This window comes from Zea mays, chromosome 9 (genome assembly GCF_902167145.1).
Source record: "Zea mays cultivar B73 chromosome 9, Zm-B73-REFERENCE-NAM-5.0, whole genome shotgun sequence".
NCBI lineage: Eukaryota > Viridiplantae > Streptophyta > Magnoliopsida > Poales > Poaceae > Zea > Zea mays.
In genome coordinates this window covers 145,957,394-145,971,355 of record NC_050104.1, presented here as the reverse complement: position 1 = coordinate 145,971,355, position 13,962 = coordinate 145,957,394, and the positions used below count along the sequence as shown (strand labels likewise).

The following is a 13,962-nucleotide window of genomic DNA, read 5'->3' as shown; positions in this document are numbered from 1 at the left end:
CATTGAGATGGTTATTGAGGATAGGCTAGAAACCAAGGACACTTCAATTTTGAATGTATGTGTGAATTAGAAGTTTTGTAATAAGATAGGCTACTGGCAATTGCTATATTTTGTGAATGGTATCGTGTTTTTAACAAATATTTTGTTCACCTATTGTAGGTTCATTTTCTCAACTTTGTTCTTTGCCCACAACAAGTGAAATCCATCATGATTGATCTTGGGACAAGTGGGTGGATGGAGTTGGTCTTACTATGGAGGGTGCTGGCCACGGGGAGCGATGTCGCTTATGCTGACTCTGCGATGACACGCTGATATGTTTTTAGAGCCATGGATCGAATTTGTTGGCTTTGAAGGACAAGATCAGATTATTGACTGATAACTTGGCTTTGAATTTGGATGCCAGCCTGCATGATCTTCATCCAGCCTCCTGGTTTGTTCTATGTTCCTTTTATTTGGTGATATTATAATTCAACAGCAGCTGAGCAATCCCATTCCCTTGGGCATTGGATTCATCAAAGCAGCTCATCAGATGGGGTTGCTCAGCTGCTGTTTTACCAATCATAGGCCTACAATCTTACAATGCCAAAGTAAAGGACTGACATACCACATGATACAAAGATGCCAACTAAAATGATTAGTGCAGATTCAAGGTACAACTTGATGCCTGAAACAAGATATGTGTTCTTATTACATGATTTGATGTTTCCATGCTTCATTTTTCTGTTTACTGGGATGAACAGGCTTGATTTGTGTTTGCAAAGCATATCATACTAGATGGGATACTAAAAATGGTTGGAGTTTTTGAGAAACTAAATCATACCTACTTGGGTCATATCTATTAGAGCAACTCCAGTAGTTATATAAATTTTAACTCTCTAATTCACATATTTAAGGAGTTGCTAAATAACTTTGGTAGTAAAAAACTGTGAGTTCTCCAATAGCTCTCTAAATATATGTTGTATTTTTGTTTTGAATCTATCCATATAAAAAGTCACACATGTCAACAGCCACCTTCATTACATACATAATGTAACCATTTTTTTGTTTAGGAAGTTAGTGAATGGTTGTCGAATGTGGATTGCTGGGTTCTTGGGGCCCAGGTGAATGTCCTCATAGTAAGTCCTTGCCATGTGGGTTGCTTATTAAGTGGCAAAGTAGCAGTAGGTTGCTCCATGTTTATTGATCACTATTAAATATATGGTTCTCCAGATCAATGCGTTTTAAAACTATTGTACTTAACTCTTCTCTTGTTATGTAGGCAGAGTGGTGACTGCTATAGCTCTTTGTTAGCCAGGCCACTGATACTCATCCAATGGATCGAAACCAACAACTGGCAATGCTTGGTTACAAGTTACTATAGCCTGAATGCATGCATGTATGTACGTACTTACGTATAATTGTATGTGTTTAGAAGGTGGACAATGTTCTTTTGCTACTCCAGTAAATACAACTACAAACCCATGTTGTGTAAGATAGCGCTATTATTGCCAGTTACTCTGAGTGATGATTATTTAACCTGGCGCATGTTTATTGGTTAGGCAGAAAACAGTTGGCACTTGGCAGGATGTACCTTAATGGATAGTTAGGCCACACAATTGATTTCTGGAGAACACAAGGCATTTTAACCATTATTTTTACTAATCCCACTCCTTGATTCCTAAGCAAGAGGAACTCATTAATTATTTGATTTATTTCATTGTGATTGTCCTGCTACATCCATATGCTTGTACATTGCTTTATGTTGCTATGTCAAAAATTCAAAATTACGTTTCTCCCAACATTCGGCTGCCAAAGTAGCTTCGAACAGGTTATGGTTATGAAGGGTACTAATATTGAGTAATCTGTGTTGCTGGTGAGAAAGGGTGTTGTCTCTGGTATACATGTGACCTTGTGATTATGTGTTGTTTCAATCTTAGATGTGCAATATTCAACAATGTCTGACGAGTAATTGCCAAAGTGCTACTCTGTTCATGTTCGTTTTCCCCTACATTCCAATTGTTTTGGGGCAGAAATTTCTCTGCTATCTTGACTCTGTTTTCAGAGATTCGGTGTGGTAGACCTCTTCTCGTAGAAGGCGGATTCTCATGCTGGAGGAAAAGGAGGGTGCTCCCAATCAGATGGAGCTCATTACCTTAGCTACAAGCTTGTGAATGGTCTGTCTCTTTTCGCTCTCCCATTTATTATTTTTTAGAACAACATTTTTTGCACTGTCTGACTACTGATTGGCAAAGGGCTACTCTCGGATCATGTCTTATTTTCTTTTCGCTCCAATTGTTTTGGGGTCAGATATTGCTCTGCTGTCTTGACTTCGTTTTTCTGAGGTTCAATTTGGTAGACTGGTATTGGAGTGACAACAGCATATGAGATAGAGAGAACCTTTCTGTTGTATGCTTGTTTGATTTGGAAACATAGATGATATTTAGTGGATTCGTTGGGCATTGTAGATTTCTTTGATCTAACCAACTTGTTTGTTGCCTGGGACTGGCATCGAAATCCACACTGCTTAGTCTTGCATTATATACAATCCAACCCCTGAATAATTGAATTGAGGTCCATGTTTCTTTTGGACTTAAAAAGGCTGTCAAAGAACATAATCCCCGTACCGTGGTTGAACAGTCAGTGTCTTGTCTGGTAGAGTTGCTTGTCTTCTTGAATGGGATTGAGTTCTGATATGGCTACTGCTGTCAACAACAAGGGGGTACAATAACAATACTTGGTTATTTGCTAATACAATGGCTATGGGTATTTAACCTCGACTGGAGAGTCCCTTGGATATGACTACAAGTACTATCATCAGGAGGATTGTTGCTAACCATGAAGCTTACCTGGTAATTGTTGTGATCTGGCCACTAAGGGTCCTTTATATGCAGCATGATGTATGTTGTGCAGTATATGTTCACAGTTAAACACATCCATTATTTTTTGTCATCTACATATCAATGAACGTGCATATGTGAGCTATTGTTTGCTAATGTTGTGATCTGCCCCAAAGTATCTTGCCCTCCTTGTGCGCCACTGTCAAAGGCTAAAACTCCTAAAATGTGAACTATGACCCCTTTTGTATTGTTTATTGTTCTATAGATCTTGTGTCATAACAATTCACTTGCTAGATTGGTAGATTGCTATGACTATTTATTTGCACTCAAGAAAACATGCCCACTTCGGTGTAACAAGTCGTGGTTTTGATGTGTTGCAGTGTATTGTCAGCTTTCAATCTCGATGAACCAACTGAGAAAGTACTGCTTATGAAGCTGGAGAAGGATGGAAGGACTGTTCTTGAATCAAAGGCAAAAGAAGAAGTTGGAAGAGTTTTGATTTGCATGAAGGATAGGTGATCTGTGCTCAACTCACATATATTTCTTCTATGTATACTAAATTGAAGCAAATTTATAGGTCCTCAACACAGTTCAGTAGAGATGCTGGCTCTATGCCCAAGGGCCAAGGTTAATGGCTTCATTGTTGGAGCTTCTTTTTTATCCTCTCACAAAGGAATGAGGATCACAAAGGAAGATGGGAGAGGTGAAGCTGAAAAATGTAGCTTTGCACAACTCTCATTTATTCCCCTCTGTCATGTATGAAGCTATTGGTAAAGTTGTTTTGTCGATTTTTTTCCAAAACTGATAAGCTTCACTAAGAAAACTGCTCATGACGAAGCTTAACTGTGTCAAACGAGGCTTTATTTGCCCAGTATCTTAGCTACTGTTTGGTAATTTAGATCATATGACATGATTGGTGGAAATGTGTACGTGAAATCTAGATGCAGGTTTTTCTAGGGCAACCCACTGACCCAACACCCAATTTGGAAAAACTAGCCCTAGATGGAAGAAACTTCTACCTTCTTCATTCCTCTTAAGCTGTCAAGCAAACAACAGTTGCCCCTTCTGTTTTATAATTTTATAGCCATTTTTTTTCTATTTTATAGTTTCATGTTTGTGTCAATAGCACAGTGCTCTATATTTGGACATGTCATTTACATTTCCAGGTAGTTTATACAATTAGATAGTTTCATTTTTGTGTCAGTAGCACAATGTTCTATATTTGGACCTGTCAATTACATTTCCAAGTGGTTTATACAATTAGATAGTTTCATGTTTGTGTCAGTAGCAAAGTGCTCTATATTTGGACCTGTCATTTACATTTCCAGGGTGTGTGTTATTATTGCAAGTGCACTATATTCTCATTCACTTACTTTGTACAACCATATATACTATAGTCTGTAGGTTCCCTGTAATGTCACTTAATTTTAGGTTCATACATAGCAAAAGTTTATTTGGTTCTTTGCCCTTTAGCTTTTACTGTGTATACAGTTGCCATGTTCAGAATACTTCATTATGTAAATTATGGCTTGGCAGTCATATTAGCAGCTCTTTTTATCTTTTATTAGTTGATTCCTGAATTTTTTATCTGTACCTTACCAACTTTCTGAATTGTGATGATTTACTATTAATGGAACCTGACTTTTCAACAATAGCAAACTGTATTGACATGTGATTTAAATGTCAAAATTTATCTATAGTCTGCTTTTTATCTACATTGTCAGGTTGCTGAATTGTTTATGCTTTGGTGGTAAAAATAAGCGAGGTAACTTCTAAAGTTACGCATGTATAAAAGGTAAAAATAACTGGTGTTCTAGACTGCAGCTTAGCTTGGGTTATTTTCACCGTTTTGGCATAGTCTCATTTGAGTATTTAGGTATTGTTAATAAGTGCATATCTCAAATTTCTGTGAACTCAGGTTTCTGGTGTTTTAATCTAGAATGTGTATATAGATTGTGTGCTAGCTTGCTTAGCATAGAGATATGTATTATCATACAGAAACCTCCTACATGCTTCAGAAGGTAGACTTTTTGTGTAGTTATACCCCTAAAAAGTAATGGAGAAATTTCACAAAATACTGGTGAAGAGAACCTTTCCACCTAAAATCAAGAGCATTTATATATATATGAAAATGGACAGGCAGGAAGGCACAACTCAGTAAACTAATGGCCAAAACATCTGGTATCTACGAAATCACTATAACACTCCCTTGATTTTTGCCTTTCCTTTCCTTTTCTCAGTAAGGGGCTGAAAGCCAAACAACTTGATTCACAATCTCTACTACTTATTAAGACGGTAAGTGTAGCCTATCGTTCTGCCGATATACAATCTTAGCCGTATGTTCTGGCGTTGTGCGATCTAAGCTGTCGATCTCGCCCACCAGTACTGCTCCCCGATCCCGCCCACCAACCCCGAAGCCATCGCGCGCCCCTGAAACCGTCGCACCCCGGTCGCGTCGAAATCATCGCGCCCGAGCTCTCCTCCACCGTTGCCGCCGTCCGCAGACGCCAGTCCCCGCCGCCCATACCCCGATTCTAGGATTTACACGAGGAACCCGTTAGGAAGAAAGAAGGGGAGACGACGTTGTCCAAGTCCACGATGGCGAGGACGTTTGCAGTCCTTGGTCGAATGCCTCCCTCCCAGTGTGTTGCGCAGGCGCATCTCGTCGCTTCGTAAAGGTATTAGTGACCACCTTCCACCATGATTTATCTACTCAGGGGTTTTTGTGTGTTAGGGTTTTGTGAGGGTCGAGAGCAAAGGCTGGCTGCTTGCAAGTTAGCTCTCGGCCGGACGGCTCAGTGCGCAGCGCATCATCCGTCCGGGTTGAGTAGATCTGCGTCGAAGAAGTGGATGAACGACTCCGAGTGGGCTTGCCTGTGGTGCCCCCGAGTGCTGCCACCACCACCAAATAGGACGGTGTAGTCTCAGTCGGCAGCGGGAAGCGCGGGTCCATCTCAATTGTCGTCGGTCCCCCGTTTCAGCCTCCTACTACGACCACAGTTTCTTTTGTTTTCTACTACAGAAACAAGTGACTACATAGCTGCACAGTCTCTCGCCGCTTCCTCAAAATAAAAATTCATGAGTGGTGCTACACTATTCTGCATTTTAATTGATGATTATCAACAACAGAAGAATATTCACCTTCCGCTGGCAAAAACAGAGTGTAACCATAGATTTGATGAAAAAATAGGGGAGCAATTTACTACACCCAATGGTGGTCTGCAATCTATTAATTTGCTCTTTTGAATTTAGTTCATTTAATTCTCTGAATCAAACCAAAACAAGGGCTAGGAGCTGTTGTCTAGGTTCTTCGTTTGTGATTGATTAACATAAAATCAATGTTGAGGACAAGGTGACCCAAAAGTGTACAGCCTTGTTTTGTTCCTGGGATTTGGGGGATTTAGAAGTTTGTCTTTTAATAATAAAATGTGAGTCATTTTCTATGTGCACAAGCTCTGATGAGTTAAATGTTTTCTATGGATTGCCACCAGGAGGCCCTCAGGAGCATCAACCTCGACTACTATGCTTGCTGGCCACTAAGAACCCTGGCACCCAGCCCAGCCCGTCGGAGTTGGAGGTTTCTCAAATCTTGAAGCTGTGGCCTGCGACATTAGATCACCACAATTTCGATTGTACGTCTTTCCCCCGTCCCTCGGCTGCATTTTGATTTGGATCCGCTGATGGGTGCGTCGCTGTTGCTTACCCTTTCGTGCATTCTTGTGATGTGATTTGGATCCTCTGATGGGCTCATCACTACTACTTACCCTTTCGGTGCTCCTGTGCGAGCAATGCTTATCCCAAGTGAATCGCTGCATTTATGTACTATAGAAGATGATACAAGCAAATCATTAGTGAACAGTGATACATTATTCTTACTTACTATGTAAAGGTCTAAGACCTCGAGTTGAAACACTTTGTGCAGGACCTGAAGGCTGGCATCCAGATCTCCAGGAACCAGGCCTGTCTCTACCTTACATGCATTTAGCATGCTTGTTATATTTTGACAGAAATCGTGTAGATAAGTATATGTAGTTACTTGTACATGAGTTATGTTAGGATGCCTGCCTTATTGAGTATTTAGTGTGTCAATCCACTTATTATATGGTATATATTCATCTGCAACAAATGTCCAGTACTACTTTGTAGAATTTTCGGTATGTTGAATCTTTAGTGCTAATGCACACAAGAATATGTTTTGGTTAAGATGATTTGTGTGTTGTGGCATAATTTTGTATCACTTTAATTCCGTTCTATCACTTTTCCATTTGTTTTGCATATGCTCCTATTATTCAATCTGGCTTATCCACTTATGACCTACCCCGATGTGCATAGGAGGGGGTTCCACACTCCACTCGTGGACAAGCTTTCCTTTTCCACTTTAGAATTTGAAGGTTTTTCCTCAGTTATATAGTGTTCGTTTCTATATAATTGGTGTGCACTAACATTTTATTAAGTATTCTGTATGATGTTGCAACACACATACATCTAACTATATGTATAAAGTCTACATGATGCAATTGACATAACATTATTAAAATCATATATAGAAGTCTGTATGGTGCTGATTGTTGCAATGTAGTGGTGACATAGGTAGATTAAAATAACAAAGTTTATGTATAGTAGGATCACAAGTGGATTATGAAACCTTTTCTTATAAAAGTATAACACATTTGTAGATAGGTCATCGTGGTTTTATATGTTCCCGTTGCAACGCACGGGCACTCTCCTAGTATATATAGCGCATGATGCTCATGACAGGATATTTTGGTTGGTTTTTAATTAGGGTTGGCCCAACCTTAAATCAAATAAAATAATTTCAGTGTCTACGATAAATATTAGTGCAATAAATAATTAATCTTAATAACAAATTGACAAGATTGACTTAATTGATTTAAATGGAAGTAGAAGCAACTTACGTGTCCCCATGTGCGCCACGACCATAACATGACATGAATGGTGTGATACCTATAAGACCTTGTTTAGTTACACGGGGGATCGAAGGGATTAAGCCATTGTTCGTTTCCTTTTATGATTATATAATCCAACAAGTCAAGTGGAGGAAAAAGCGAGGCTATCATGGAGGAAAAAGTGAGAGCCCAAAGAAAATTCTTCAATATGGATCGTTAGATAACAATCATCATAATTTAAAATGGAGGATATGAAAAAGAGTCGTACAAGCCAAAAAAGAATTCCTCATTTTAAAATACAAGATATAGATACAATTATAGATACACAAAATCTTTTCAAAATTCATTATATGGTTAATCCACACCGCGCATGGGCCAAATGTCTTATCTTTTCACACATGGACCAGTCCTAACTCTAAACTCATCTCCCTCAGTTCCCTCATATTCCTCCACCTTCCTCTATGGTCTCTTCTTCTACATACTATAACAATAGTACATTGCTAGAAAATATGACGGGGTTCAACTATGAAACAACACTAAGCCTATGAATGATTGATCTGTAGACTATGCTGCCATCCATGTCGGCTAAAAAAGATTCCTTGTAGTCTGTTTCAAATATGTATACACCTCCATAAAAAATATTTGTTCTTCGAGAGTTTGAGAGGGACCCACAAATGAATCAATAAAGTACATTGGTAAATTACCCGCAGTGGAGAAGAATTCTTGCCATGGCTAGAGCGACCGTAGTAAGGCAATCGCTCCCCCCCCCAATGAGAATTCCATACTCGCTACCTGGCCCTAGTAGACAGTTGCCAAACATGTTAAAAACACCGTTCGACGGGTAAAGTTGGATGCCATTTGGATGATTAACCATGTAGAACGAGCAAAATTGCATTGGAAGAATAGGTGCTTGATTGTCTCAGCTTAACGGCAAAATACACATTGTTGATTTCCATGTCAGTTCTGCTTAGCCAAATTATTTTTGGTAAGGAATACCCTTTACGATGGTACCACACAAAGATTTTAATTTTTTAATAGCAACTCCATTTTTGTACACATTGTTGATTTCCATGTCAGTTTCGTCTAGCTAGATTATCTTTCGTATGGACTACGCTTTACAAAGATACCATACAAAGGTTTAATTTTTAGCAGCGCCTTCATTTTCCAGATTTAATAATAATAATAATAATTATTATTATTATTATTATTATTATTATTATTATTATTATTAATCGGCGCCTCGGTGAGAACTAGCATTGTCTACATAAAATCGACTAAATTTTGTCCATTCGCATTTAGATTCCAGTGGAATTCGTCTGGTCATGATCATGCGTGCGTTAACCGTATCCGTATAAATATAAAAATATGCACTCCTAAATAATACCAACCATAATAATTTCGTGTCTGTTCCGCTATGAAAAATCCTGTTATGTCCTCACGGGGCAACACAACACGCTCCGTCCCAAAACTTTCCAGAAAGAATGAGGAGGGCAGTTCGGGAAGAAGCGGGAAAAAAAATCACTGCTCCACTGTTCGTTAGGTCCAATCATGTGGCGACAGCTGGGTGGCACAGGCAGTGCTCCGGAGGCTATTAACAACTGGGGTTAACGAGTTAACAAGGGCACGCCACTGGACTGGTCAGCAGCGAACCGCGGCTGCTAATTCCGACCGCGGAGCCACGGGTCGGCTATATAAACCCGCCCGCCCCCGCCTCCTCTCCTCCCCCTCCGCCTTCTGCTCTCTCTCGCCTCTGGTGCGCAGAGCTATAGCTCTCTTGAAGCCTCGAGACTCGTCTCGCCGCTGCTCTGCTCCCCAGCTCTGCCGCTGCGTGCCTGCGTCAGCTGTCGCATTGCAGCCAGCGAGCCTTGAGCTGCTAGGTATGCCCGCGTCCTTAGCCGCTGCAAATGTGGGTCGGTTCGGAGCTCCGATGAACTCCGCGCCGAGGATGGGGAAAGGACGGGATTGCTTTTGAAATGACGAATCTAGTTTTTCAGTGTTCTAGAATCAATGATAAAATTCTGAGGGGGGCGTAAATAATGACATGACAGGAACTGTAATTTGGGCTGGAATGTATTCCCGTGACAAGTCTTGGGACTGCCTGCTAATCTCGATTCTCTCTCTGCAGCTCTCTCTTCCCCACAGTTCCCAGGCATGGAGTTCGAGGATCGCTGCCACAAGGTCCAGGAGCCCAAGTTCGACTGCCTGCTCTTCGGTAAGCCGCTGCTCCGCTTCCTGCAGATACGCCGCCGCCCGGCTCGTTTTTGTATCGTTCTGTTGTTGCCTCCTCCTCCTTCTTCTTCTGCCTCTTCACGGAATGCAAGGGTTTTCTGACCTGTTCTCGCCTACAGACCTCGACGACACCCTGTACCCGCTGAGCTCCGGGATCGCGGACCATGTCAAGAAGAACATTGAAGGTGAGGTTCCTCTTCTCCTGCTGTTACTGACCGCTGCTTGTTTTTGTTTTTTGGAACGTTTTTACCTCATCTGAACTTTCAGCGAACTGAATGCCTGCTTGCACCTTCTCGCTTCTGTCATTCACTCCAGATTACATGGTCGAGAAGCTGGGTATTGACGAGAGCAAGATCGAGAACCTGGGAAATCTGCTGTACAAGAACTACGGCACCACGATGGCTGGCCTCAGGGTACGTGTATCGCGTCTTTCCTGATCCCTTGAATTGTTCAGTTTTTTTTCTACTAGTGAATCGGTGAACTAAAAAGGTTCTCATGCATGGATTCCCCAGGCGATCGGCTACAGCTTCGATTACGATGAGTACCACGCCTTCGTCCACGGAAGGCTGCCGTACGACAACATCAAGCCCGACCCTGTTCTCAAGCACATTCTCAAGAACCTGCCCATCCGCAAACTCGTAAGCGTCCTCCTCACTCAGACGACACGAATTTCTCCTCCTTCGGACAAGGATCGAGTTGCTGAACCATACGATACCTGTGGTCTGGTGTGGTGTGGTGTTTCAGATATTCACCAACGGCGACAAGGTCCACGCCGTGAGAGCCCTGGAGAGGCTGGGCCTGGAGGACTGCTTCGAGGGGATCATCTGCTTCGAGACCCTGAACCCGCCGTGCCCGCCTCAGGGAGACCGGGAGGCCGAGATCTTCGACATCGCCGGCCACTTCGCCCGCTCCGGCGCCGCCGCCGAGCTGCCCAAGACCCCCGTCCTGTGCAAGCCCAACGTCGACGCCATGGAGGAGGCGCTCAGGATCGCCAACGTCAACCCGCACAAGGCGGTAAGCTTCCGAGCTCCTCTGGCACCCAGCGCAATTTCCGTTCCTGCTCCTGACGTTGCATCCACGCCTGACGGACCTATATATTCTATCCTATTTTTCTGCTTGACCACGTCCCTGACGAAAGCTTACCTTTACCTTACCTGGCTGCAGATTTTCTTCGACGACAGCGTACGCAACATCCAGGCCGGGAAGCAGATCGGCCTTCACACAGTGCTGGTGGGCAAGTCGCAGCGGGTGAAAGGCGCGGACCACGCGCTGGAGAGCATCCACAACGTCAGGGAGGCGCTGCCGGGGCTGTGGGAGGAGGCCGAGAAGGCGGAGGACGTGCTCTACGCCGAGCGCGTCGCCATGGAGACCTCGGTCACCGCGTAAACCCCTCTCTCGAATCCTCCGGTGCACCGTCAGCCCAACCTTCTCGACATCCAGGACCGGGACGATCGCATACCACTCTCTCCCCGAGCCAGGGCTGGTGGTCTCACGCTGGAACTGAATCCAGCCATGGCCGGGCCGAGAATTTCCGACAGCAAGAAGGGGTGCAGCATGTAAAGGGGGGAGCAGATGATATCATGTTTGGGATGCTCCCAGATATGTATAGTTATGTATCAGCCAGTTGTTTGTAAATTACCAATAAATATTAGAAGTAATAAGAAAAAATGGAGTTTACTTGTACGTTTCTTGTGCTCTGTCATCTGAAGTAATAAAAGCGGTTAGCAAGAATGGAAGAGCAACACATTTGCTTCTCTGAAAATCTGAATGCTGCCAGATTTCTCTCTCTCCCATCTCTGATGATCCCCTGTTCCAATGACACGTCAACCTCTTGGCAGCTGTTGAGCACTTGAGCCGACGAAGCAGCCAAACCGCCAAAAAGCCTGGAGGTCAGAGATATTCCGTGTGGATCGTGCAGCGCAACAGATGGTACCCGTCGTGAAGTCATTTCTGAACGGAGTTTCCTGTCTATCCCGAATCTAAATAAACCAACATCTATAGTTCTATACATTTTTTCTCAGAAAAATAAGGAATTCTTACTCGGGCATCCAATGGTAGAGAAGAAGCAAATTCAACAAACACAGAATAACCAAGAAAACCAAAAAAACGCAAAAAAAAAATGCAACGGTAGCACCGAAACCACCAATGAGGCAGCATCAATATCCTGACGCCAAACCAACAGAGCAATAAAGAACACTAGGGCCGCGTTTGATTTATATGACAGGTAGCAACACTGACTAGCTTAGGGGACACACCCTTAAGCCTTTACATGACAAGTAACAACATTGCCAAGATTGATGGTATGGCCTTTTACTGTTATACTTAAGGCATGTTTGGTTCATTACCTTAATTGCCACACTTTGCCTAATTTTTCTGCTTAAGGTTAGTTATTCAATTCGGACGACTAACCTTAAGCAAAGTGTGGCACATTTAGCCACAAACCAAACATGCCCTTAACCTTCTATCTTTAATGTATATAACTTTATATCTTCAACACCCTTTTAATGTGGACAGTATGAAATTAAATTTTGATTGGTATAAATTTTGCTCAATGATGGACCAGTCAAAGGCTTAGTCATAATATCGACCACTTGATCTTTATAGGATACGATATGCACATCTAGTTGGTGAGACGTCCCCCTATTTACGAACAAAGTGATAGTCAACTGCCACAAGTCTAGTGTGCGATGAAAATGTGGATTTGCCATAAGGTAGATAGCCCTAATATTGTCACACTAGAGAGCCGACGACCCTAATTGTGGTATCTCAGGTTTCTAAAGTAGTACTTGCATCCAAATAAGTTCTATAGTAGCATTAGCGACCTCCTTATATTCAGCCTCCTTAGTGGAACATGAGACAGTTGGGTGTTTCCAGGAACTCCAAAAATAAGATCACCACCAAAGAAGACAGTGTAACCACTAATGCTAAGCCAACTGTCCGAGAAGCAGACAGCAACGCCTTTCATTAGAAATATATATGGATATGCAATCAGACAACAGATGCTCCAAGTACTCAACCGGCAAATGACACGAGTGACGAGATGGCTTCTTTGCTCGCTGAAAGATTAGGACCGGGAGCCCGAAAGGGGGCAAATATTTAGCGCGCAAGTGCAGAACCAGGACAAGGTTCGGGGGCGAAAAAAAATGTCAGGGACGGACATGAAGCTCCCGTTCCAGTGATACATGCATGGACTGATGGACATGGGCAAGCCGCTGCGTGTTACTCCATTTTACAGGTTTGCCGCGCAATAGTTAACGGCGACGTGACGAGCGTGAGAAGGACGTCTATGTGACTGCCAGTGACGACTATGTGGGAAAAAAATACAGGGAACGATCGGTGTTCGTTGCGCAATAGTTATTATGTTTTACTAGTCCACGGAAAAGGCTAGTTTTTTGCCCTCTCGATCAGCCATGAGAGCGTGCATGTCATGTCATGTCATCACATCACAGTCAAACAACAGTTTTGTATATCAGGTGACGACGACGACCCAGCAGTTTCGTCGGAAAGAAAGCTGGAGAACGAGCTTGCGATTGCAGCTTGCTGCTATGGAAACTTGACTTGGCTGCATGTCAACGGGCCAACGGCGACGGATGCTGGCTGCTGTCGTCTGAAACGAGCACACAAATACAGATACTCCTGCAACGACGTGGCACTGCACCGTGAAGATTTGAATACTCCCGGCCAGTTCACACTATAACCACACGTACGGTTGGCTCACGGACGGCAGCTTGATCGTGATGTGCCGAGCGAGAGAATATATATGTGTTTGGGGATGGAGATTGTGGCCGTCCATTTTAGCATGCATTGTTCAGTAGTTTTACATACCTTTTCGTCCGTCTGCCGTCCACACGATCCGTGTGCCGATCGCACGGCAGACTTAAGGCCATGTTGTTTCTTTAGTATAGGGACTAAAGTTTAGTTAGGGGACTAAAGTTTAGTCTCTAACATGTTTGGTTTTAGAGGCTAAAAATAGTAAGAATATACTAAATGACTCATAAGAAGACTAAAAT

General features: G+C 42.8%; 1 protein-coding gene across 1 annotated transcript; it reads left to right on the top strand.

Moving 5' to 3' along the window:
* The first annotated feature begins 9,442 nt into the window (after nt 1–9,442).
* On the top strand, nt 9,443–11,710 carry LOC100283697 (uncharacterized). Its single transcript, NM_001156598.2, has 7 exons — nt 9,443–9,600; nt 9,849–9,935; nt 10,072–10,137; nt 10,268–10,365; nt 10,465–10,590; nt 10,697–10,966; nt 11,117–11,710. The coding sequence occupies exons 2-7, from the start codon at nt 9,875–9,877 to the stop codon at nt 11,336–11,338; spliced, it is 843 nt and encodes a 280-aa protein (NP_001150070.2). The 5' UTR covers nt 9,443–9,600; nt 9,849–9,874; the 3' UTR covers nt 11,339–11,710.
* Nucleotides 11,711–13,962: the final 2,252 nt, after the last annotated feature.